The sequence below is a fragment of the Oncorhynchus masou genome, chromosome 31, assembly GCF_036934945.1.
Source record: "Oncorhynchus masou masou isolate Uvic2021 chromosome 31, UVic_Omas_1.1, whole genome shotgun sequence".
NCBI lineage: Eukaryota > Metazoa > Chordata > Actinopteri > Salmoniformes > Salmonidae > Oncorhynchus > Oncorhynchus masou.
The window spans coordinates 77,868,237-77,893,901 of record NC_088242.1 but is presented as its reverse complement, the minus strand read 5'-3'; the positions used below and the strand labels follow the sequence as shown (position 1 = coordinate 77,893,901).

The 25,665-nt window shown below is 41.0% G+C and overlaps 1 protein-coding gene across 3 annotated transcripts; it reads right to left on the bottom strand.

The window, feature by feature from the left end:
* Positions 1–3,804: 3,804 nt before the first annotated feature.
* Positions 3,805–25,645, bottom strand: LOC135524467 (gigaxonin-like). 3 transcript variants are annotated; one of them, XM_064952030.1, is made up of 13 exons: positions 25,174–25,645; positions 24,962–25,063; positions 24,416–24,613; positions 24,143–24,257; positions 23,519–23,869; positions 22,932–23,152; positions 21,041–21,162; positions 20,755–20,867; positions 20,219–20,368; positions 19,966–20,102; positions 6,799–6,933; positions 6,502–6,611; positions 3,805–6,303 (listed from the first exon to the last, which is right to left on the bottom strand). In XM_064952030.1, the coding sequence occupies exons 3-13, from the start codon at positions 24,604–24,606 to the stop codon at positions 6,122–6,124; spliced, it is 1,827 nt and encodes a 608-aa protein (XP_064808102.1). In that variant the 5' UTR covers positions 24,607–24,613; positions 24,962–25,063; positions 25,174–25,645; the 3' UTR covers positions 3,805–6,121. The 3 variants fall into 3 exon arrangements, with proteins under 3 accessions (XP_064808102.1, XP_064808101.1, XP_064808103.1); XM_064952029.1 differs by having other exon boundaries at positions 24,962–25,645; XM_064952031.1 differs by lacking the exons at positions 24,962–25,063; positions 25,174–25,645 and adding an exon at positions 24,906–24,957.
* Positions 25,646–25,665: the final 20 nt, after the last annotated feature.

Genomic DNA, 25,665 nt, shown 5'->3' with positions numbered 1-25,665 from the left:
CAGACTCCTCCTTAAATCTGCGTATTCCTTCAAAGCTCAGTTGTCCTGAGTCTGCACAACTCTGCGTGGACCTAGGATCAAGAGAGACGCTCAAGTGTTTTAGTACTATATCTCTTGACACAATGATGAAAATAATCATGGCCTCTAAACCTTCAAGCTGCTTACTGGACCCTATTCCAACTAAACTACTGAAAGAGCTGCTTCCTGTGCTTGGCCCTCCTATGTTGAACATAATAAACGGCTCTCTATCCACCGGATGTGTACCAAACTCACTAAAAGTGGCAGTAATAAAGCCTCTCTTGAAAAAGCCAAACCTTGACCCAGAAAATATAAAAACTATCGGCCTATATCGAAATTCCTCTCAAAAATCTTAGAAAAGGCTGTTGCTCAGCAACTCACTGCCTTCCTGAAGACAAACAATGTATATGAAATGCTTCAGTCTGGTTTTAGACCCCATCATAGCACTGAGACGGCACTTGTGAAGGTGGTAAATGACATTTTAATGGCATCGGAAGGCTCTGCATCTGTCCTCGTGCTCCTAGACCTTAGTGCTGCTTTTGATACCATCGATCACCACATTCTTTTGGAGAGATTGGAAACCCAAATTGGTCTACACGGTCAAGTTCTGGCCTGGTTTGATCTTATCTGTCGGAAAGATATCAGTTTGTCTCTGTGGATGGTTTGTCCTCTGACAAATCAACTGTAAATTTCGGTGTTCCTCAAGGTTCCGTTTTAGGACCGCTGTTGTTTTCACTATATATTTTACCTCTTGGGGATGTTATTCGAAAACATAATGTTAACTTTCACTGCTATGCGGATGATACACAGCTGTACATTTCAATGAAACATGGTGAAGCCCCAAAATTGCCCTCGCTAGAAGCATGTGTTTCAGACATAAGGAAGTGGATGGCAGCAAACTTTCTACTTTTAAACTCGGATAAAACAGAGATGCTTGTTCTAGGTCCCAAGAAACAAAGAGATCTTCTGTTGAATCTGACAATTAATCTTAATGGTTGTACAGTCATCTCAAATAAAACTGTACTCTGACCCTGATCTCTCTTTTGAAGAACATATCAAGACCATTTCAAGGACAGCTTTTTTCCATCTACGTAACATTGCAAAAATCAGAAACTTTCTGTCCAAAAATGATGCAGAAAAATTAATCCATGCTTTTGTCACTTCTAGGTTAGACTACTGCAATGCTCTACTTTCCGGCTACCCGGATAAAGCACTAAATAAACTTCAGTTAGTGCTAAATACGGCTGCTAGAATCCTGACTAGAACCAAAAAATTTGATCATATTACTCCAGTGCTAGCCTCCCTACACTGGCTTCCTGTCAAAGCAAGGGCTGATTTCAAGGTTTTACTGCTAACCTACAAAGCATTGCATGGGCTTGCTCCTACCTATCTCTCTGATTTGGTCCTGCCGTACATACCTACACGTACGCTACGGTCACAAGACGAGGCCTCCTAATTGTCCCTAGAATTTCTAAGCAAACAGCTGGAGGCAGGGCTTTCTCCTATAGAGCTCCATTTTTATGGAACGGTCTGCCTACCCATGTCAGAACGCAAACTCGGTCTCAACCTTTAAGTCTTTACTGAAGACTCATCTCTTCAGTGGGTCATATCAAGTCTGGCCCAGGAGTGGGAAGGTGACGGAAAGGCTCTGGAGCAACGAACCACCCCTGCTGTCTCTGCCTGGCCGGTTCCCCTCTTTCCACTGGGATTCTCTGCCTCTAACCCTATGACAGGGGCTGAGTCACTGGCTTGCTGGGGCTCTCTCATTCCCTGAGGGGTGCGTCGCCTGAGTGGGTTGATTCACTGATGTGGTCACGGAGATATACTCAGCTTTGTCTCAGGATGGTAAGTTGGTGGTTGAAGATATCCCTCCAGTGGTGTGGGGGCTGTGCTTTGGCATAGTGGGTGGGGTTATATCCTTCCAGTTTGGCCCTGTACTGGGGTGTCCTCGGGTGGGGCCACAGTGTCTCCTGACCCCTCCTGTCTCAGCCTTCAGTATTTATGCTGCAGTAGTTTATGTGTCGGGGGGCTGGGGTCAGTTTGTTATATCTGGAGTACTTCTCCTGTCCAATTCGGTGTCCTGTGTGAATCTAAGTGTGCGTTCTCTAATTCTCTCCTTCTCTCTCTCGGAGGACCTGAGCCCTAGGACCATGCCCCAGGACTACCTGACATGATGACTCCTTGCTGTCCCCAGTCCACCTGGCCGTGCTGCTGCTCCAGTTTCAACTGAACCGCGGCCCTAGGACCATGCCCCAGGACTACTTGACATGATGACTCCTTGCTGTCCCCAGTCCACCTGGCCGTGCTGCTGCTCCAGTTTCAACTGTTCTGCCTTATTATTATTCGACCATGCTGGTCATTTATGAACATTTGAACATCTTGGCCATGTTCTGTTATAATCTCTACCCGGCACAGCCAGAAGAGGACTGGCCACCCCACATAGCCTGGTTCCTCTCTAGGTTTCTTCCTAGGTTTTGGCTTTTCTAGGGAGTTTTTCCTAGCCACCGTGCTTCTACACCTGCATTGCTTGCTGTTTGGGGTTTTAGGCTGGGTTTCTGTACAGCACTTTGAGATATCAGCTGATGTACGAAGGGCTATATAAATAAATTTGATTTGATTTGATTTGATAAAGATGCCAAATTGTCAGAAGGTGAATTCACCAATATGTAAGTCGCTCTGGATAAGAGCGTCTGCTAAATGACTTAAATGTAATGTAAATGTAAATGTAAATTGAGATCTGTACCGCATCGCCATGGACCTCCCAAATTTTGTAACAATGCAGAGGGCTCCAAAAGCAGTTGAAGTCAGAAGTTTACATACACTTAGGTAGGAGTCATTAAAACTTGTTTTTCAACTACTCCACAAATTTCTTGTTAACAAAAGATAGTTTTGGCAAGTTGGTTAGGACATATTTTTACGTAATTTTACCAACAATTGTTTACAGATTATAATTCACTGTATCACAATTCCAGTGGGTCAGAAGTATACATACACCAAGTTGACTGTGCATTTAAACAGCTTGGAAAATTCCAGAAAATGATGTCATGGCTTTAGAAGCTTCTGATAGTCTAATTGACATAATTGGAGTGAATTGGAGGTGCACCTGTGGATGTATTTCAAGAACAACCTTCAAACTCAGTGCCCCTTTGCTTGACATCATGGAAAAATCAATGGAAATCAGCCAAGACCTCCACAAAAATTGGAGACCTCCACAAGTCTGGTTCATCCTTGGAAGAAATGTCCAAATGCCTGAAGGTACCATGTTCATCTGTACAAACAATAGTATGCAAGTATAAACACCATGGGACCACGCAGCCGCCGTACCGCTCAGGGAGGAGACGCGTTCTGTCTCCTAGAAATTAACGTACTTTGGTGCGAAAAGTACAAATCAATCCCAGAACAACAGCAAAGGACCTTTCTGGAGGACGCTGGAGGAAACAGGTACAAAAGTATCTATATCCACAGTAAAACAAGTCCTAAATCGACATAACCTGAAAGGCCGCTCAGCAAGGAAGAAGCCACTGCTCCAAAACAGCCATAAAAAAGCCAGACTACGGTTTGCAACTGCACATGAGGACAAAGATTGGACTTTTTGGAGAAATGACCAAAAAAATAACCGTTGAAACAAAAATATAACTTATGCTTGGAGGAATAAGGGGGGAGGTTTGCATCCCGAAGAACATCATCCCAACCGTGAGGCACGGGGGTGGCTGCATCATGTTGTGGGGGTGCTTTGCTGCAGGAAGGACTGGTGCACTTCACAAAATAAATGGCATCATGAGGATGGAAAATTATATGGATATATTGAAGCAACATCAAGACATCAGTCAGGAAGTTAAAGCTTGGTTGCAAATGGGTCTTCCAAATGGACAATGACCCCAAGCATACTTCAAAAGTTGTGGCAAAGTGGCTTAAGTACAACAAAGTCAAGGTATTGGAGTGGCCATCACAAAGACCGGACCTCAATCCCATAGAAAATTTGTGGGCAGAACTGAAAAAAGCATGTGCGAGCAAGGAGGCCTACAAACCTGACTCAGTTACACCAGCTATGTCAGGAGGAATGGGCCAATATTCACCCAACTTATTGTGGAAAGCTTGTGGAATGCTACCTGAAACAATTTTAAACAAGTTAAACAATTTAAAGGCAATGCTACCAAATACGAATTGAGTGTATGGAAACTTCTGACCCACTGGGAATGTGATGAAAGAAATAAAAGCTGAAAGAATTCTCTACTATTACTCTGACATTTCACATTCTTAAAATAAAGTGGTGATCCTAACTGACCTAACACAGAGAATTTGTACTAGGATTAAATGTCAGAAATTGTGAAAAACTGTACTTGGCTAACATGTAAACTTCCGACTTCAACTGTAGCTCCGCATTTACATGATTGGTTGATGGTAGGTGGGGGCGGGAGGTCCTGTATAAACAAACGCACTTACTTGACAACAGCTCTGCGAAGCGCAAGAAGTATGGATACCTGGACTTCTACAGAGGCCGTATCACCGTAAATGCTGCATGGCCAATGCAGATGTTGGATTGACCATGCAGCAACTTTAAGAGCGACACTAGTAACTCTACATCTTTTTCTGACTCACGCTGTTTCTGGAGTGCTTGGTTGAAGAGAAACCAATGGCACTGCAGGAAAATGCTTAACTCAGCCTTACATTCATGTCATGAAGAGATTTCACTTAGGTTACAGTACCGTTTATATATACACACACAGTGCACAAAACAGTAGGAACACCTAATATTGAGTTGCACCCCCTTTTGCCTTCAGATTATCCTCAATTCATCAGGGCATAAACTACAAGGTGTGGAAAGCATTTCACAGAGACCCTGGCACATGTTGACGCCAATGCTTCCCACAGTTGTGTCAAGTTGGCTGGATGTCCTTTCGGTGGTCGACCATTCTTGATAGGCTGGAAACAGTTGAGTGTGAAAAACCCAGCAGTGTTGCAGTTCTTGACCCACTCAAACCGGTGTGCCTGGCACCTACTGCCATACCCTGTTCAAAAGCACTTAAATCCTTTGTCTTGCCCATTCACCCTCTGAATGGCACACATACACAATCCATGTCTCAAATTGTCTCAAAGCTTGAAAATCCTTCTTTAACCTGTCTCCCCCCTTCATTTACACTTATTGAAGTGGATTTAACAGGTGACATCAATAAGGGATCATAGCTTTCACCTGGTCAGTCTCTTGTGGAAAGAGCAGGTGTTCCTAATGTTTTATACACTCAGTGTATACAGTATATCACCAGTAACCATTGAAATATGTGCTATGCTCCAGCTTTTGGCATTAAGCACTATAAACTGTCTATTTAGAAAGTCTATTTTAAGTTAAGATTTTGAGTAAAGATTATTTTATAGGCCACAAGTCCCTTAGCTAAGGGAACAACTAAAACCACATGTTATTTTATAAGTCTCCTTGTGTATCTCTAGTTGTCATAGGCCAAAAACAGCATTTGTCCTTTTGTGAATCTAGTTATGCATCTGTAGTTGACATTCACTGACTCATAACAAAAAAAATACAGTGTTAGACATGGGTCTAGGTTTTCCTTAAAAATGACAGGCTAGGTGATTACAAATTACAGTACTACTAGGCGGCAGGGAGCCTAGTGGTTAAGTGAAAGGTCGCTGGTTTAAATTCCCGAGCTGGGCATTTGTAGATGTGCCCTTGAACAAGGCACTTTAATCTAATTGCTCCTGTAAGTGGCTCTGGATAAGCGTGTCTGCTAAAATGTAATTCTCCCTTTTCACCCCTTAAAAATAGTGTTACATTCTCTAAAATCCACCAAGCAGCAGCAAAAATGTAGTAAACATAAAAAGCAAATGGGGAATGTCAGTAAAATGTATTTACAAATCATTCCCACTGTTAAATTGCAATGAAATAAGGCCATGTTTAAAAAGTGATCCCTCTTCAAGCAACATCGCACATACAATAATACCCTCACGAACCCTAAGAAAGTCAGGAAAATATGCAGATAAATACTCCAAACATCCCCATTGGAGGGTCCCTTCTTCAACCTCCATTCTTATGTCCCATTGCTGTGCCCATAGCCAAAAGATGTGGAGACAATGCCACTCCTTTAGGTGCTTTCTATGACGATGGGACCCTGTGTCTAAACAGGCCCTGCTTCAGCTGCAGACGGAAGAGTTTGCAGTTAGCAATGCGCAGGGCTGCACAGCCCGTCTTGCACAGATCAGATGTCAGCATGGGCTTGGTGCGGTGCCACGTCCCCGAGCTACGACGGAATTCCCTCACATAGTCATAGGTTGTACCTACGCAGAGAGAGGAAAACATATACTGATATTGCCCTCAGGGGATTGCCAGCTGTGTACACCCTCCCCCTTTAGAGAATGTATACACACAGTAACTTGTATTTGCAAATGTTTGCCAAGTTGTTGTAATATGCTTCAGGAGTCCATTACATAACATATCATAATATTTACATTCTATTGGCACAGCTTTTAACTCACCAGTGTCTAGGTCTCCCACCACATAAATGCTGACTCCAATGGGGACAGCTCCATACACAAAGGAGGAACTGGTCTGAACACAGAGATTCTGGTCGTCCAGGTATATCCATCTGGACACAGTGTGGTTGGGCAAAAAAATAAAAAATATGATTGAAAGATGTTGATAATCTACAAACACGGTAAATATAAGGTCTCTTCGTCTTTAGGTAACAAGGATACACCCAGTCAATAACCGTTCTGGCTAAAGCATGAATTAAAACAAGGATGTATTTGATCAAAGTAAGCCCTATTATTGACCTTTTCATCTCATCATGGAAAAACTCGGACTTGCAGGTGGTCATGGTGCTGGATTCTGGATTGTCTGAGTCACGGCTCCTCACGCCTCCAAACACATAGAGCTCCTGACCCACACCACACGCCACTGAGCCAAACCTGCAGGCAGAGACATCCCCACCGTAATATCAGGTCAGGGGTCACTCATCAAAAGCATAACATTAATAACACCAACACTAAACAAATCCACCACAGGAGACTTTGTGTAACATTCATCTTCTGTGGTCTTTGAAGGGACGAAAAATATACTTCAAAAATATGAGTTCATCTGGGGACGCAGCTATGCTTCTGACCTTATTCTCAACCTCTTGGGTGGAAATACAACAGACAGAATGCAGTTATGTAATCTAACCTAATATATAGTCAGTATAATAAGTGCATGCAATTGTTCACTGTTAGTTTTTAATCACTTTGGTGCAATTTTTACAAGTATGTGGAACTGCTCCACAACTCTTAGTTCAAATAAAATGTTATTTGTCACATGCTTCGTAGACAACAGGTGAAAATGTTTACTTACGGGTCCTTTTCCAACAATGCAGAGTTAAAGATAAGATAGAAAATCAAATAATAAAAATGACGAGTAAAATTACCATGGTTATATACAGAGTAGAAAATACCATGGTTATATACAGTGCCTTGCGTAAGTATTCGGCCCCCTTGAACTTTGCGACCTTTTGCCACATTTCAGGCTTCAAACATAAAGATATAAAACTGTATTTTTTTGTGAAGAATCAACAACAAGTGGGACACAATCATGAAGTGGAACGACATTTATTGGATATTTCAAACTTTTTAACAAATCAAAAACTGAAAAATTGGCCGTGCAAAATGATTCAGCCCCCTTAAGGTAATACTTTGTAGCACCACCTTTTGCTGCGATTACATCTGTAAGTCGCTTGGGGTATGTCTCTATCAGTTTTGGATATGTTTATGAACTGATATCCATAAAAAGTGTTGTTTAAAGTTTGCCACAAGCCACCTGGGAGACACACCAAACATGTGGAAGAAGGTGCTCTGGTCAGATGAAACCAAAATTGAACTTTTTGGCAACAATGCAAAATGTTATGTTTGGCGTAAAAGCAACACAGCTCATCATCCTGAACACACCATCCCCACTGTCAAACATGGTGGTGGCAGCATCATGGTTTGGGCCTGCTTTTCTTCAGCAGGGACAGGGAAGATGGTTAAAATTGATGGGAAGATGGATGGAGCCAAATACAGGACCATTCTGGAAGAAAACCTGATGGAGTCTGCAAAAGACCTGAGACTGGGACGGAGATATGTCTTCCAACAAGACAATGATCCAAATCATAAAGCAACATCTACAATGGAATGGTTCAAAAATAAACATATCCAGGTGTTAGAATGGCCAAGTCAAAGTCCAGACCTGAATCCAATCGAGAATCTGTGGAAAGAACTGAAAACTGCTGTTCACAAATGCTCTCCATCTAACCTCACTGAGCTCGAGCTGTTTTGCAAGGAGGAATGGGAAAAAATTTCAGTCTCTCGATGTGCAAAACTGATAGAGACATACCCCAAGCGACTTACAGCTGTAATCGCAGCAAAGGGTGGTGCTACAAAGTATTAACTTAGGGGGCTGAATCATTTTGCACGCACAATTTTTCAGTTTTTGATTTGTTAAAAAAGTTTGAAATATCCAATAAATGTCGTTCCACTTCATGATTGTGTCCCACTTGTTGTTGATTCTTCACAAAAAAATACAGTTTTATATCTTTATGTTTGAAGCCTGAAATGTGGCAAAAGGTCGCAAAGTTCAAGGGGGCCGAATACTTACGCAAGGCACTGTACAGAGTAGAAAATACCATGGCTATATACAGAGTAGAAAATACCATGGTTATATACAGAGTAGAAAATACCATGGCTATATACAGAGTAGAAAATACCATGGTTACATACAGAGTAGAAAATACCATGGCTACATACAGAGTAGAAAATACCATGGCTACATACAGAGTAGAAAATACCATGGCTACATACAGAGTAGAAAATACCATGGCTACATACAGAGTAGAAAATACCATGGCTACATACAGAGTAGAAAATACCATGGCTACATACAGAGTAGAAAATACCATGGTTACATACAGAGTAGAAAATACCATGGCTATATACAGAGTAGAAAATACCATGGCTATATACAGAGTAGAAAATAACGTGGTTATATACGGAGTAGAAAATACCATTGCTTATATACAGAGTAGAAAATACCATGGTTATAGACAGAGTAGAAAATAACGTGGCTATACAGAGTAGAAAATAACGTGGCTATACAGAGTAGAAAATACCATGGCTATATACAGAGTAGAAAATAACGTGGTTATATACAGAGTAGGAAATACCATGGCTATATACAGAGTAGAAAATACCATGGCTATATACAGAGTAGAAAATACCATGGCTATATACAGAGTAGAAAATACCATGGCTATATACATAGTAGAAAATACCGTGGCTATATACAGAGTAGAAAATACCATGGTTATATACAGAGTAGAAAATACCATGGCTATATACAGAGTAGAAAATACCATGGCTATATACAGAGTAGAACATACCATGGCTATATACAGAGTAGAAAATAACATGGCTATATACAGAGTAGAACATACCATGGCTATATACAGAGTAGAAAATAACGTGGTTACATACAGAGTGTACAAAACAGAAAACACCCTCCTAATATTGAGTTGAACCCCCTTTTGCCCTCAGAACAGCTTCAATTCGTCAGAGCATGGACTCTGGTGTCGAAAGCATTCTCCAGGGATGCTGTCCCATGTTGACTCCAATGCTTCCCACAGTTGTGTCAAGTTGGCTGGATGTCCTTTGGGTGGTGGACCATTCTTGATACACACAGGAAACAGCTGAGCATGAAAAACCCAGCAGGGTTGCAGTTCCTGACACACTCAAACCTGTGCGCCTGTCACCTACGAACATACCCTGTTCAAAGGCACTTACATTTTTGTCTTGCCCATTCATCCTCTGAATGGCCCACATACATAATCCATGTCTCAAGGCATAAAAACCTGTCTTTAACCCATCTCCTCCCCTTCATCTACAGTGATTGAAGTGGATTTAACAAGTGACATCAATAAGGGATCATAGACTGACCAGGTGAAAGCTATGTGATGGAAAGAGCAGATGTTCCTAATGTTTTGTACACTCAGTATACAAGGAGTACCAGTACCGAGTCGATGTGCAGGGGTACGAAGTAATTTAAGTAGCGACGTACTGTACATATAGGTAGGGGTAAAGTGACTAGACAACAGGATAGTTAATAGACAGTTGCAGCAGCTTATGTGGTGAGTGTGAAAGTGTGTGTGTTGAGGTGTCAGTGTAAGTATGTATGAGTGTGTGGGTAGTCCAGTGTGGGTGCATTGAGTTAGTTAGTGCAAGAGAGTTAGTGCAAAAAAAGGGTCAATGCAGGTAGTCAGAGTAGCAATTTGATTAGATATTTAGCAATTGTTTAGAAGTCTTATGGCTTGGGGGGGGGGGGGGGATAGAAGCTGTTCAGAGTCCTGTTGGTTCCAGACTTTGGTGCACTGTTACCACTTTCTATGCGGCAAAAATGTATTCATGAAAATGTACAGTATCAGTCAAAAGTTTGGACACACCTACTAATTCAAGGGTTTTTCTTTATTTTTACAATTTTCTATATTGTAGACTAATAGTGAAGACATCAAATCTATGAAATACACATATGGAATCATTTAGTAAGCAACAAAAGTGTTAAACAAATCAAAATATATTTTACATTTGAGATTCTTCAAAGTAGCTGCCCTTTGCCTTGATGACAGCTTTGCACACTCTTGGCATTCTCTCAACCAGCTTCACCTGGAATGCTCTTCCAACAGTCTTGAAGGCACCCCCTGTCCGGGGGTGTCCTCGGATGGGGCCACAGTGTCTCCTGACCCCTCCTGTCTCAGCCTCCAGTATTTATGCTGCAGTAGTTTATGTGTCGGGGGGCTAGGGTCAGTTTGCTATATCTGGAGTACTTCTCCTGTCCTATTCGGGGTGTCCTGTGTGAATTTAAGTGTGCTCTCTCTATTTCTCTCGGAGAACCTGAGCCCTAGGACCATGCCTCAGGACTACCTGACATGATGACTCCTTGCTGTACCCAGTCCACCTGGCCGTGCTGCTGCTCCAGTTTCAACTGTTCTGCCTTATTATTATTCAACCATGCTGGTCATTTATGACCATTTGAACATCTTGGCCATGTTCTGTTCTATATAAGCACAGCCAGAAGAGGACTGGCCACCCCACATAGCCTGGTTCCTCTCTGGGTTTCTTCCTAGGTTTTGGCCTTTCTAGGGAGTTTTTCCTAGCCACCGTGCTTCTACACCTGCATTGCTTGCTGTTTGGAGTTTTAGGCTGGGTTTCTGTACAGCACTTTGAGATATCAGCTGATGTACGAAGGGCTATATAAATACATTTGATTTGATTCCCACATATGCTGAGCACTTGTTGGCTGCTTTTCCTTCACTCTGCGATCAAACTCATCTAAAACCATCTCAATTGGTTTGAGGTCAGGTGATTGTTGAGGCCAGTTCATCTGATGCAGCCCTTCCACTGCCTGGAGGTGTGTTAGGTCATTGTCCTGTTGAAAAACAAATGATAGTGGGTCTATGCGCAATCCAGATGGAATGGTGTATCGCTGCAGAATGCTGGAGTAGCCATGCTGGTTAAGTGTGCCTTGAATTCTAAATAAATCACAGACAGTGTCACCAGAATAGCACACCCACACCTCCTCCTCCTTGCTTCATAGTGGGAACCACACATGCCGAGATCATCCGTTCATCTTCTCTATGTCTCACAAAGACATGGCGGTTGGAACAAAAAATCTCCAATTTTGACTCATCAGACCAAAGGACAGATTTCCACCGGTCTAATATCCATTGTTTGTGTTTCTTGGCCCAAGCAAGTCTCTTCTTACTATTGGTGTCCTTTAGTAGTGGTTTCTTTGTAGCAATTTGACCATGAATGCCTGATTCACGCAGTCTCCTCTGAACAGTTGATGTTGAGATGTGTCTGTTGCTTGAACTCCGTGAAGCATTTATTTGGGCTGCAATCTGAGGTTCAGTTAACTATAATGAACTTATCCACTGCAGCAGAGGTAACTCGGAGTCTTCCTTTCCTGAGATCCAGTTTCATCATACGCTTGATGGTTTTTGTGACTGCAATTAAAGAAACGTTCAAAGTTCTTTAAAATTATCCGGACTGACTGACCTTCATGTCGTACAGTAATTATGGACTGTCATTTCTCTTTGTTTATTTAAGCTGCTCTTGCCATAATATGGACTTGGTCTTTCACCAAATAGGGCCATCTTCTGTATACCACCCCTTGTCACAACACAACTAATTGGCCCAAATGCATTAAGGAAAGAAATTCCACAAATTAACAAGGCACACCTGTTAATTGAAATGCATTCCATATAACGACCTCATGAAGCTGGATGAGAGAATGTCAAGAATGTGCAAAGCTGTCATCAGGGCAAAGCGTGGCTACTTTGAAGAATCTAAAATATATTTTGATTTGTTTAACACTTTTTTGGTTACATGATTAAATGTGTTATTTCATAATTTGTCTTCACTATTATTCTACAAAAAAAAGTAAAAATAAAGAAAAACCCTGAAATGAGTAGGAGTGTCCAAACCTTTGACTCGTTCTGTATGTCTGAAGTATAAACATAAAAAGTACGATATATACTCGAATGTACTACTATGATGACTATTGTAAACTTGCCACAGCAAGTAAAGTCCTATCTGACAAGATCAGACATGTACAGATTAGCAGGTGTTACAGCAGCTGCAGCGAAATGCTTGTGTTTCTGTCACTACAATTTCAAATAATCCAGAAAGTCCAAAACAAGAAAGAAATGCATCCCCTATACAGTAAACATGTATCCAAAAGGCCATGGACGAGGCATGGAATGATTTCAATCCAGACCTACAGTGCATGTCAGGTTTGGACTCGCCCTGCCAAAAGGGTTTTCCCCAGGTGCATGAACAATGAGGATATTTACTGCAATTTCGATGAGAGAACCTTTGGCCAAATGCTCAAGACAGGCTTGCTGCAAACTAGTGCCTGCTAAACATGATGTTTCTTTAATTTGATTACATTGCTTCTTGCCACTTTCAGTGCAGGTGGTACATAAATCCCTGAACTCCTTAGATCAGAGAAAGCCTGCAGGTCCTGATCTTCTGGATCCCTGCTTTTTATATCTGGCAGCTGATTTCATAGCTGAACCACTTACACATCTGTTCAATCTAACCCTGGAATGTAATGCTGATTTCCAGATCTTTGGAATTGTTTTGGTCCTACCACTTTTAAAAAGGGGGAGATCAAACTATTTTAAATAATTATAGGCCAATCGCAAAGCTGTCACCCCTGGTGAAAATACTTGAAACCCTTGTAAGTGAACAGCTAAGAGTTTTTATTTACTTACTCTATTTTATCAATGTACCAATCGGGCTTCAGGAAGAGGCATAGCACAGCAGCCATGAAGGTTTTAAATGATTTCACTGAAGCCCTTGACAAAAAACAGCACTGTGTCTCACTTTCTATTGATCTCTCTAAGGCTTTTGATACAGTTGATCATGCTAAGGCATAGATTATTGAGTGTAGGTCTTTCAGAGCATGCAGTTGCTTGGTTTGCCAACTATCTGTCTGATAGAACTCAGTGCACTCAATTTAATGGGCTCATGTCTGTTAAATTGTCTGTCTGATGGTGTGCCCCAAGGCTCTGTACTTGGTCCTCTCTTATTCACTATTTATATAAATAATTTAGACAAAATTGTTCAAAATGCACAACCTTTATGCTGATGATACTGTTATGCCTAGTCTCTTACAAAAGCATTCCAGAACTTGCAAACTGCTTTTTATACTGTTCAACATACCTAGTATCAATTGAAGCTTATCCTCAATACTGACAAAACTAAACTAATGGTGTTTTCTAAAGCAAGATATAGACCTCTGAACTTTTGTACCTATTATTACCTGTCAGGGCAATGAGATTGAGACTAACCTCATATAAATATCTTGGAATTTTAATTGATGACGGCCTCTTAAATTGCATATTCAACAACTTACAAAACAAATGGAAGCTGAAATTTGGATTTTATTTTCGGAATAAGGCCTGTTTTTCTTTTGAAGCCAGAAGGAGGCTAGTATCAGCTACATTTATGCCCTTACTAGACTATGGGAATATTTTATATGAATGCTTCCGCTCAGTGTTTGAGATCAATTGACGCCCTTTACCATTGCACTTTGAGAGTTATTTTAAAACTGCAAAACCCTTACGCACTACTGCACTTTGTATACCAGGGTTGGCTGGCCCTTCTAAAGTCAATCGTAGGCTCAGTCACTGGTATACTTTTATTTACAAAGCCATTTTGGGTTTACTACCTTTTTATATGGGCATTTTATTGTTCAGAAATGTGGTGGGTACTCTCTTCGGTCGCTGGACATTATCCTGCTAACTGTTCCAAAATGTCCGAACTGAATTTGTTAAAAGGGCTTTCATGTACTCTGCGCCATCATCTTGGAACACCTTGCAAAATACTTTTAAACTGGAAGAACTTTTTAAATCACTGATGAATGATCTTGAGACTGATTCCCTGACCTGTCAATGTTTTTAATTTGCCGTTTTTGATTTTGTTATACTCCTGTGAATTCTATGGTTTTTACTAGATTACTTGTAGTTTTTCATGTTTGTCTGTAATTTTTGTAATAACTTGGTGCTGCCTATCTTGGCCAGGACGCTCTTGAAAAAGAGATTGAACCTTTATTTAACCAGGAAGGGCAATCAAAATAAAATCTAAATTGTGAAAGATGATCACACATGGGATAGAAATGATGGAAATGTGATGTTCAGTTGTGCAAGTGTATTGCCTAATGTGAAAACAGTGTAATGTACTGTAATTTACAGGACTGTAGCATGCTACATTACATGTTTTGCTATTGGATTAACTGGTTGTTAAAAATAACTAAAATTGAGAAGATATCATTATGTTGTGTTTGTGATTTAACCAATGTACTCATTATATATTTCACAGTAAACTCATATTTTGGATCAATGGTTGTGTGGTGAAATTTGTCTACAAACAAAATTAATGCTTGATGAAAGGTTTTGAATGTAAGAATGGCTGCGTTACAAGTTACCAGTTTGGAGTTTCGTACTAAGAGTTTAGAAAATAGTACATAAGCAATAAAAAAAAAACTGTATTACAATGTATAAATGTGTTACTTGGAAAATAGCCTTTGGCTTCACCTCTCATCTAAATGTGGACAATAAAGTTGAATCATTTCTCAAGTAAAACATGACATGTAAAATATATACACACACACAGTGGGGTCATAAATTGACACCCTTGATAAATATTAGCAATAATGACTGTATAAAATAAATAATTTAAATACTGAGCTGTATTGTATGCAAAATAAACTGGTAAGTTATTTTTTATACTAATACAATTTCTCAAAGATAATTACTTCGTTTAACAAGTAATATTTATTTTTCTCAAAAAGGTAGGGGTCAAAATTACTGACACCCGTTTTCACCTTGCGAGGATAATGGCACTGAGCCGTTTTGTAAAATATTTTATGAGTGGTAGAACACATTGGAAGGGATCTTAAGACTATTCCTCCATACAGAATCCTTCCAGATCCTTGATATCCTTCCTCTGTACTTATGGACTGCCCTCTTCAATTCAAACCACAGGTTTTCAATGGGGTTTCAAGTCCAGAGACAGATGGCCATTGCAAAATGTTGATTTTGTGGCCAAATGAACTATTTCTTTGTAGATTTGTGTGTGTACTTGGGCAAATAGTCTTGCTGGAAGATCCATTTGCAGCCAAATTTCAGCCTCCTGGCAGAGGCAACCAGGTTTTTGCCTAAAATATCCTGGTACTGGGTAAAGTTAATGATGCCATTGACCTTAAAAAAAAGTCCCAATGCAGACATTTCTATATCAATATCAAACCATTTCTGGGTAACAATTAAATACCTTACTAACCACGTTTCCATCTACAGTTTTTATACGAGTAAAGTTATACCATATAAAATAAAATTATGACAGCTGTGATGGAAAAAGGAAGTTTCAGTACAATTTCATAGATGCAGACAGATAATTTGTTCGTTCAACAATTAGATTTTTTTGGTCTGTAAAATAAATTATGCAAGAAATGGTGATGGAAATCAAGCGCAAATAGTGATAGTGAACCATCATATCGATGTGATTTTGTAGTCACGCGATGATATGGTGTGTGCTCCTTCCACTACGACTCGGGAAACCATGCAGTTTAAATTAGGCTACAGATGAAATAAGTTAATATGAACTTCACAGGGTGGTGAAAGTGCATGGTATGAACTTGATGCTCCTTTCCAATAAATGTCGAGAATCTTATTCTAGTGACATGATGAATTGCTTGACTGCAATTTTGACAAATAAAAACAGTTTTGCACTTATCCATAATCTCGTCATGTAGACAAGCTTACCACCACTGTATCTGCGAGCTGTTGGCGAGAGTGCACATGCCAAGACCAGAGTAGGCATATTTGCTATTTAACGCAACAATTTGTGACAAAACTACTGGTAGAGTTGAAAATGCAATGGAAACACTGATCCAGTGGCAACCCGTCATTCAGGGCAGGTGGGGCAGAAAACCAATAATACATGTCACATATCAGTTTGCAAACAAGGTAAAAAAATATATATATATATATATACACATCATTGAGTTAATAGAGCAGCATACAAACATGCTCTTTTTTTTCTTTTTTTGAGTAAGGCAGCTCCAAAATGCAGGCGTTTGAGCCTAGCTCAGTGCATTCAGGGTGTTGTTGGGGCAAACAAGCAGAAAATATGGAGCATTGAGCAGTGATTGGCTCGGTGTTCTGTCACTCATGGGGACACTACGTCAGGGCCAAGTCTAAGGGTAGACCTCGAAAATTCTGCAAGCATTGCAAAGCAATCATTAGCCTGCTATTCAGTGGAATGGCTATGTGGTCTCAGGTCTAAGGGTCTCTTTTCCTAGTTTAAAATGATAAACATTCTACTTTGGCCATGCGGTCAATGAAGCATGATTTGTGCCACGCTCAAAACAACTGTTAACTCTGAAATGCAAAATCTGACTTTAGGGATTTCAAGACAACTGGGAACTCGGGAAAAACTAGCTAAGACTGGGAAAATAAGTTTTGAATTTTCATCCAACTCGGAATTGTAAATCCGGAACTCAAGCCTTTTTCTAGAGCTACGACCTGAAGATTACTGACATCGTCATGATTCAACTTTTTTTTCTTTCTTTGAGTTCCCAGTTGTCTTGAAAGCACCACAAATCCAGAGAATGGCAGACTGATAGAGTTTGATGACAAAATTTGCCCACCAAGGACCGCCGCGCCACCTTCCTGTTCAAGTGAGAACAGCATAACAATGTGAGTCCAAAAACGTCTTAAATGTTGCTGCATAAATTGTAATATGCCAGGGAGATATACTGTAGCTAAGAAAGTAATACTAGGAGTATGTTGTGCAGTAAAGCTGTTAGTAGCCCATGTGCCTCACCCTAATAATTTGGTCTATTTTCACCTCTTACTTTCACCTACTCTTCTGACTTGGTGGTGCACATATGACCCGTTTTTGAGAAATGTAATCATTGAAAATTGTAAGCGTTTTCATTGTCTGCTTATAGGCCCCCTTTATCTATCCTACGGTTCTGAATTGGTGTACAGGGAGAACTCTGTAAGAGCAGCCCATGTTCTGAATTCTGTCGCTGTACATTTCAAAAGTGCTGAACAAATAGTTATATTGACTACGTCCGTCCTAGCTTGCTCATTAGTCTTAATCGAAATTACTGATTGCCTCTTATCCGCTCGTTGTCCCATTGTGCCATAGTTTGTACAATTAATGTATTGTTTAGTGGCTTTGCTGGCATGCAGTCCACTTAATGTTTTTTTCCCCCACCAAGATTTACATGCTAAAACATCAAAGATCCACCACCATATTTTACAGTAGGTATGGGGTTATTTTCTGCTTGTGTATTCTCATTTCGGCACCAAACCCACCACTGGTGTGTGTGGCCAAAGAGCTCTATTTTAATGTCATCTGACCAAAGCACTAGTTCCAATCAAAGTGTCCATGTCGTTTAACAAACTCCAGGCATTTACATTTGTTGGATGAACATTGAGCTCTTTGACCATGCACACCAGTTGACGAAGGACATCAAGGATCTGGAAGGATTCTGTATGGAGGAATGTTCTATGTTCTCGAACTCATAAGACATTTTAGAAAAAGGGTCAGTGCTGTTATCCTCACAAAGTGAGATATTGAAAGTAATTGAAAACGGGAGAGAAAAACCTATATTACTTGTTAAACAAAATAAATTTCTCTGAGCAATTGTATTAGTATAAAATACTTTTTTTGGCATATAATATAGCTCAGTACTTACTTTATATAGTCATTTTTATCAAGGGTTTCAATTTCCAACCCCACTACATACAGTGGGGCAAGAAAGTATTTAGTCAGCCACCAATTGTGCAAGTTCTCCCACTTAAAAAGATGAGGCCTGTAATTCTCATCATAGGTACACTTCAACTATGACAAACTAAATGAAAAAAAAAACTATCCAGAAAATCACATTGTAGGATTTTTAATGAATTTATTTGCAAATTATGGTGGAAAATAAGTATTTGGTCAATAACAAAAGTTTCTCAATACTTTGTTATATACCCTTTGTTGCAATGACAGAGGTCAAACGTTTTCTGTAAGTCTTCACAAGGTTTTCACACACTGTTGCTGGTATTTTGGCCCATTCCTCCATGCAGATCTCCTCTAGAGCAGTGATGTTTTGGGGCTGTTGCTGGGCAACACAGACTTTCAACTCCATCCAAAGATTTTCTATGGGGGTGAGATCTGGAGACTGGCTAGGCCACTCCAGGACCTTGAAATGCTTCTTATGAAGCCACTCCTTCGTTGCCCGGGCGGTGTGTTTGGGATCATTGTCATGCTGAAAGACCCAGCCACATTTCATCTTCAATGCCCTTGCTGATGGAAGGAGGTTTTCACTCAAAATCTCACGATACATAGCCCCATTCATTCTTTCCTTTACACAGATTAGTCGACCTGGTCCCTTTGCAGAAAAACAGCCCCAAAGCATGATGTTTCCACCCCCATGCTTCATAGTAGGTATGGTGTTCTTTGGATGCAACTCAGCATTCTTTATCCTCCAAACACGACGAGTTGAGTTTTTACTAAAAAGTTATACTTTGGTTTCATCTGACATTCTCCCAATCTTCTTCTGGATCATCCAAATGCTCTCTAGCAAACTTCAGACGGGCCTGGACATGTACTGGCTTAAGCAGGGGGACACGTATGGCACTGCAGGATTTGAGTCCCTGGCGGCGTAGTGTGTTACTGATCGTAGGCTTTGTTACTTTGGTCCCAGCTCTCTGCAGGTCATTCACTAGGTCCACCCGTGTGGTTCTGGGATTTTTGCTCACCGTTCTTGTGATCATTTTGACCCCACGGGGTGAGATCTTGCGTGGAGCCCCAGATCGAGGGAGATTATCAGTGGTCTTGTATGTCTTCCATTTCCTAATAATTGCTCCCACAGTTGATTTCTTCAAACCAAGCTGCTTACCTATTGAAGATTCAGTCTTCCCAGCCTGGTGCATGTCTACAATTTTGTTTCTGGTGTCCTTTGACAGCTCGTTGGTCTTGGCCATAGTGGAGTTTTGAGTGTGACTGTTTGAGGTTGTGGACAGGTGTCTTTTATACTGATAACAAGTTCAAACAGGTGCCATTAATACAGGTAACGAGTGGAGGACAGAGGAGACTCTGAAAGAAGAAGTTATAGGTCTGTGAGAGCCAGAAATCTTGCTTTTTTGTAGGTGACCAAATACTTATTTTCCACCATAATGTGCAAATAAATTCATAAAAAAATCCTACAATGTGATTTTCTGGAATTGTTCTCTCATTTTGTCTGTCATAGTTGAAGTGTACCTATGATGAAAATTACAGGCCTCTCATCTTTTTAAGTGGGAGAACTTGCACAATTGGTGACTGACTAAATACTTTTTTGCCCCACTGTATACTCAAACTACTGACTTGATTATGTACCTTCTCTCTTTCAAAGGGCAGATTGCAGTCCACTGCTGGGTCTTTGGATCATAAGATTCTACTGAGTCGTACAGCTTTCCATATGACCCACCACCCATGGCATAGATTTTCTTTTTCATGGTGGCATAGCAGCCAACCTGAGGAGAGGAGAGATCGTTGGGCAAGTGGTGAGAGATTTGGAAAGGTTGCAATTTGTGAATGCGTTTGTTATACATTTCAGTTGGAAGCCAGAAATGTTCATGTCATGTCACACCTTGCGGACCATGGTCATGCTGGTTTGGGTTGTCCAGGTGTTGTAGTGAGGGTCGAACACCTCCACAGTCAGGAGCTCCATGTCCTCTTCCTCTCCTCCCAACACATAGATCATCCCATCTAGCTCAGCAACACCAAAGTTCTGCCTCGCCTGACCAAACAAAATGGCAGAAGCCTTAATAATACTGAGAAACATTGACCCCTAGTGGCATCACTTGGAACAATAACACACTTTAGGAGGGTAGAGAAGAACAAAACAAATGGCTACCATTGGGAGTATACAAGTAAAAAGGACAGATGGAACATTTGATAGATTAAATAAATTGGCATGTATGTACATACCACAATATTCACTTTAGTTCAGTGGAAAACATTTATTTTGTCTACATAACCAATTGAAGTGAGAACTTCAGATGATACCACTTGAAATGTCTATGAACCAAGCGGGTTGAATGGTGCTAATGAAAAGGTTGAAAGGATTGCAAAGAAGAAAACGTTGCCGTTTTTAATGTTGTGTGGAGTAGTACTGTAGAGTACCTGTTTCATGGAAGGAATGGGGGTCCAAGTGTTTGTGTTTGGGTCATATTTCTCTCCACTGCTCAGGACTGTCTTGGTTTCATCCATGCCACCCATCACAAAGAGATGTCCCTCTGAGAGGACAAAGAATGGGGTTAATCTATTGTTGATTACTAAGACTAGGTTGGGTTTACCTTACATGAGAATTGTTGGAGCCATCAACTAATCATTAGCTGCCATGAAGACTGCACTGTGTATAAGCATGTGCATATGTAACAGTAAAACTGTGTCTGGATCCAATACCAACCTGCTGCCAGCACCCCATGCCCTATTCGACCAATGCTCATTGGTTCCAGCTCGATCCACAGCTGGCGGTTTGGGTCATAGAGTGGACACATGCAGCGTATCATGGCTGACGGCTTCCTCGTTCTAAACAGGAACCAGATAACAGGACGTCAATTGTGGTCAGTCCTGTTGGTTTTTATCTCTGACACACTGGCTCCTTCTCTAACCTCATCCGCTGTCTGTGTCACCAGAACACCCCTTCAACTTTACTTACTTGTCTAGAGTCTCCTCAATAATATAATAATAATATAATAATATATCCCATTTAGCAGACGCTTTTGTCCAAAGCGACTTACAAGTCGGCTGGGGCCACTACTTTTACATATGGGTGGCCCCAGCGGGAATCGAACCCACGACGCTTGGCATTGCAAGCGCCATGCTCTACCGACTGAGCCACACAGGACTCAGTCGGTAGAGCACTAGGTGCTCTATCAGTAGATCAACCACACGCTATTCTCAGTTTTTCCCGTTCCTGTCCTTAATACATTCTCTTCTTGCAGATATCTAAATGTTTTGCATGAATTTCCATTACAAACTGTTTATCTATCAAGCATGTGCACAAAACCACAGCATATAGAAAAATGTGAATCCATGTGTTATGACCCTATTGTACGAGTCATATACAATGCCTTCAGAAAATATTCACACCCTTGACTTTTTCCACATTCCGTTGTGTTACAGCCTGAACTTAAAATGGATTAAATTTAGATTTTTTTTGTCACTGTCCTACACACACAATACCCCATAATGTCAAAGTATAATGATGTTTTTGGAAACGTTTATAAATTCATTTAAAATGGGAAGCTGAAATTTCAACCGCTATGTTATGGCAAGACTAAATAAGTTCAGGAGTAAAAATGTTCTTAACAAGTGACAGACAAGGAAGGTTCTCCAATGCACCCATTGGTAGATAAAAAAAAAGACATTGAATATCCCTTTGAGCATTGTGAAGTTATTAATTACACTTTACATGGTGTATCAATACACCCACTCACAACAAAGATACAGGAATCCTTCAAAACTCAGTTGGCAGAGGGGAAGGAAACCACTCAGGGATTTCACCATGAGGCCAATGGTGACTTTTAAACAGTTAAGAGATTAATGGCTGTGAAAGGAAAAAAACTGAGGACGGATCAACATTGAAGTTACTCCACAATATTAACCTAATTGACAGAGTGAAAAGGAGGAAGCCTGTACATAATACAAATATTCCAAAACATGCATCACTAAAGTAACACTGCAAAAAATGTGGCAAAGCAATTCACTTTTTTCCCTGAAAACAAAGTGTTATGAGTACCACTCTCCATATTTACAAGCATAGTGATGGCTGCATCATGTTATGAGTATGCTTATAATTGTTAAGGACTGGGGGGAGTTAATCAGGATTTAAGAAAAGAAACAGAATGGAGCTAAAGCACAGGCAAAATCCTAGAGGAAAACCTGGTTCAGTCTGCTTTCCACCAGACACTGGGAGATGAATTTGACAGAGCTTAAATAATGTTGATAAAGAATAATGGCAATCCAGGTGCGGAAAGCTCTTAGAGACTTACCCAGAAAGACTCACAGCTGTAATCGCTGCCGAAGGTGCTTCTAAAAAACGATTGACTCAGGGGTGTGAATACCTATGTAAATAAGTTATTTCTGTATTCATTTTCTATGAACTTGCTAACATTTCTAAAAATATGTTTTCACTTTGTCATTATTATGGGGTATTGTGTGTTGAATTCAGGCTGTACAAAATGTGGAATAAGTTAAGGGGTATTAATACTTTCTGAAGGCACTGTACATATTCAACAGCATAGACATTTATGTCTGGACATCGTCCCAGAGTAAGAGACTTAGAAGATACTCACACTCTCTCCTCCCCCCCTACAGTTACAATGCACTCAGAGTAGCCACGAGGTTTGAAGGCGGCTAAAAGAGCCTCGCCCTGCAGTGTTGCGCCCCCCAGTGGAGTGTTGCAGTACTCCCGGATCACCTCCCTCATCAAGGGCTCTCCTAACATCTGCTCCCTCAGGTAACCCTGGTCCAGCCCCTGGATCCACACCGATGACATCACCTCTTTCATGTGCACCTGGAGGGTGACGGGGGACACACACCAAGAAGATGTTACTCAGGGGATAAGCTAAAAGGCCAATAGTAATGCATAGGCAAAGTGTGCGAAAAACACATTCCTTCAAATTATTTAGTAGTCTTCGACCATAATTGTAGTAATTCTACAGCCATGCTTTAGGCAGACGTTTGTATCACATCCGGCCGTGACTGGGAGTCCCATAGTGCGGCGCACAATTGGCCCAGTGTCGTCTGGGTTTGGCCAGGGTAGGCCTTTATTGTAAATAAGAATTTGTTCTTAACTGACTTATCTTGTTAAATAAATAACACAAACAGACAGAAATAAGGGCAGGACCACCACCACCCTAGCAGTAGAACAGGCCCTCACCCTCCGTTCCTCCAGGTCATGGCCAAGCCAGCGCACCACAGCCTCCAGAACATGTTTCTCATTGCCCACGTTGAGCTTGTCCATCGACAGGATCTCGCACAGCCGGTCTGGAGGCAACTCCCTGAACTCCTCCGTGACGGCCACATCACAGAAATGTGTCTGAAGGAAGTCTGTGGCAGCATGGTGAACATGGTGCAGGCAGTAATGTAGAGAGAAAAGCCGGATCCCAATGCAGTTCTCTGCAGCAATGCAGCTCTCCAGGAACTGGCAGCACAGGGACTTCAGGTCTGTCAAGAGCAGCAGGTCAGCGGCCTGGACCATGTCCTGAATGGTGTCCTCACTCAGACTGATCTACACACAGACAACAAGGAGCGGGATGGAAGGAGAAGTGTAACATCAGGATTGTTCTTGGTATCATATGTTTTGGAATATTATACAATTCTAAAATAGATATGAATATGGATTCTCTCAAAAGAGTTAGGCATATAACCTACTGGACAATATCGGTACTGGCAATTTAAAAACCAGTATAAGAATCACACGTACTGGTCAATTAAGTAATCTGACCCATCCCACTTGTGTTCACTTTACTGTAGGCCTACTACAGATTTGCATACTGCTTACCTCCCCACTAAAGATGTAGTCCAAGATCTGCTTCATGATAGTGACAGAGATTCCCTGGAGCTCAATGGTGTACATGGATCCATCTTCCTTTGGAGGGTTGTAGTTCAGCTTTGTTCTATGGGATGTCAGAATACTGTATCAGAATGACAGGAAAGGGCACTGACAGTCTGCAAGCACAGAGTGGGACACACCCTTGACAGCAGGGAAACAATGTTACATAACTAGCCCTGTCAACATTTTTTTTTAAACCATGGCATGTCAAAAGCTGATTACCTGATATATGGACTAGCCGCAGCCAAAATGTTTTTCTGGACTGGAATCTTTTCCCCTTCCAGTACTAACACTGCGTCTTGAAAGCATTGTTCTATCCAGAATGAGCGAAGGGCCTTGAGAAGTTTCTGAGAGTGTTGAGGGTCCGATACCACCGAACCTGCAGCGCTAACAACTGGATCCGAGGTGGACATTGTGTACCTACAGATGAAAAACCCGTTATTATTAACACAGCTGCCCGGATGAGGGCACAGAGAATACATCAATTTAACCGGCCAGTGTTAGTTTCACACAGGATTAGCCTACGTAGGCTATGCTAACATCAGCATAATAAATGAGTTACTGTAGCAATAAGTAATGACTGAACTGAATTTTTGGCTGAATATTAAAAGTGACATCGTTACACTTGGTAGGGTCACACACATTTCAATAAAAACAGACAGTTTCGGCGACATGCATAGCTAACTAACGTTATAATAGTAACCTACTTTACCGCTAGACATAGACAAAGAACAGGGTGCGTCCCAATTCACAGTAGCATTACGTTACCTTGCATGGATCACCACAAATCAGAGGCAGACGGTGAGTGTCTGTAAAGTAGGCTTGAAGAAGCTTTCAGCAGGCTCCAATGAAAAACGTTTAATGTCCTTCCTTTTGAGCAAACCATACATTAATTGGAGCAATCACAGACCTGCGATATATATATGTTGAATCCTTCCTTTCACCTTTCAAACAGATTAGTGTGTGCACCATTAATTTACATTATATATGAAGACGTAAACCTCGAGGAAGAAAGGTTGGATACATCTTCAAAGTAATCGAACAGAGCCAAAATATACTGTATTTTGGATCAGCCCATGTTACGCCCACAAAAAAAGCACTAGTGTTTTCACACAAATGGTCCAAGCGCATGTCAGAGGCAATAATGCTGCATTCATAACCAAAAGGAAAGGTAGTAATTACCAGTGCTGAAGTCGTAAATACATTCATATGCTTTGAACGCGCTGAGAAACGCCGATTGGCTGATGGCCAACAAGCTGTGTCAAGCATTATCTAAAAGTATGTATATTATGCATGTAAACAACTGGTAGTGTTGTGTATATAGAATGTCTTGCCGTTACATTTAACTGCCAAAAATGCTGTTATTGAGGTAATTTCCTTAGTAGGTGACATGAGGTCAGCATGTGGGAGAAGTCGGAAGGATGACGCCGCATTCAAAACAACTGGGAACTCAGGAAGAATACAAGGTCAAA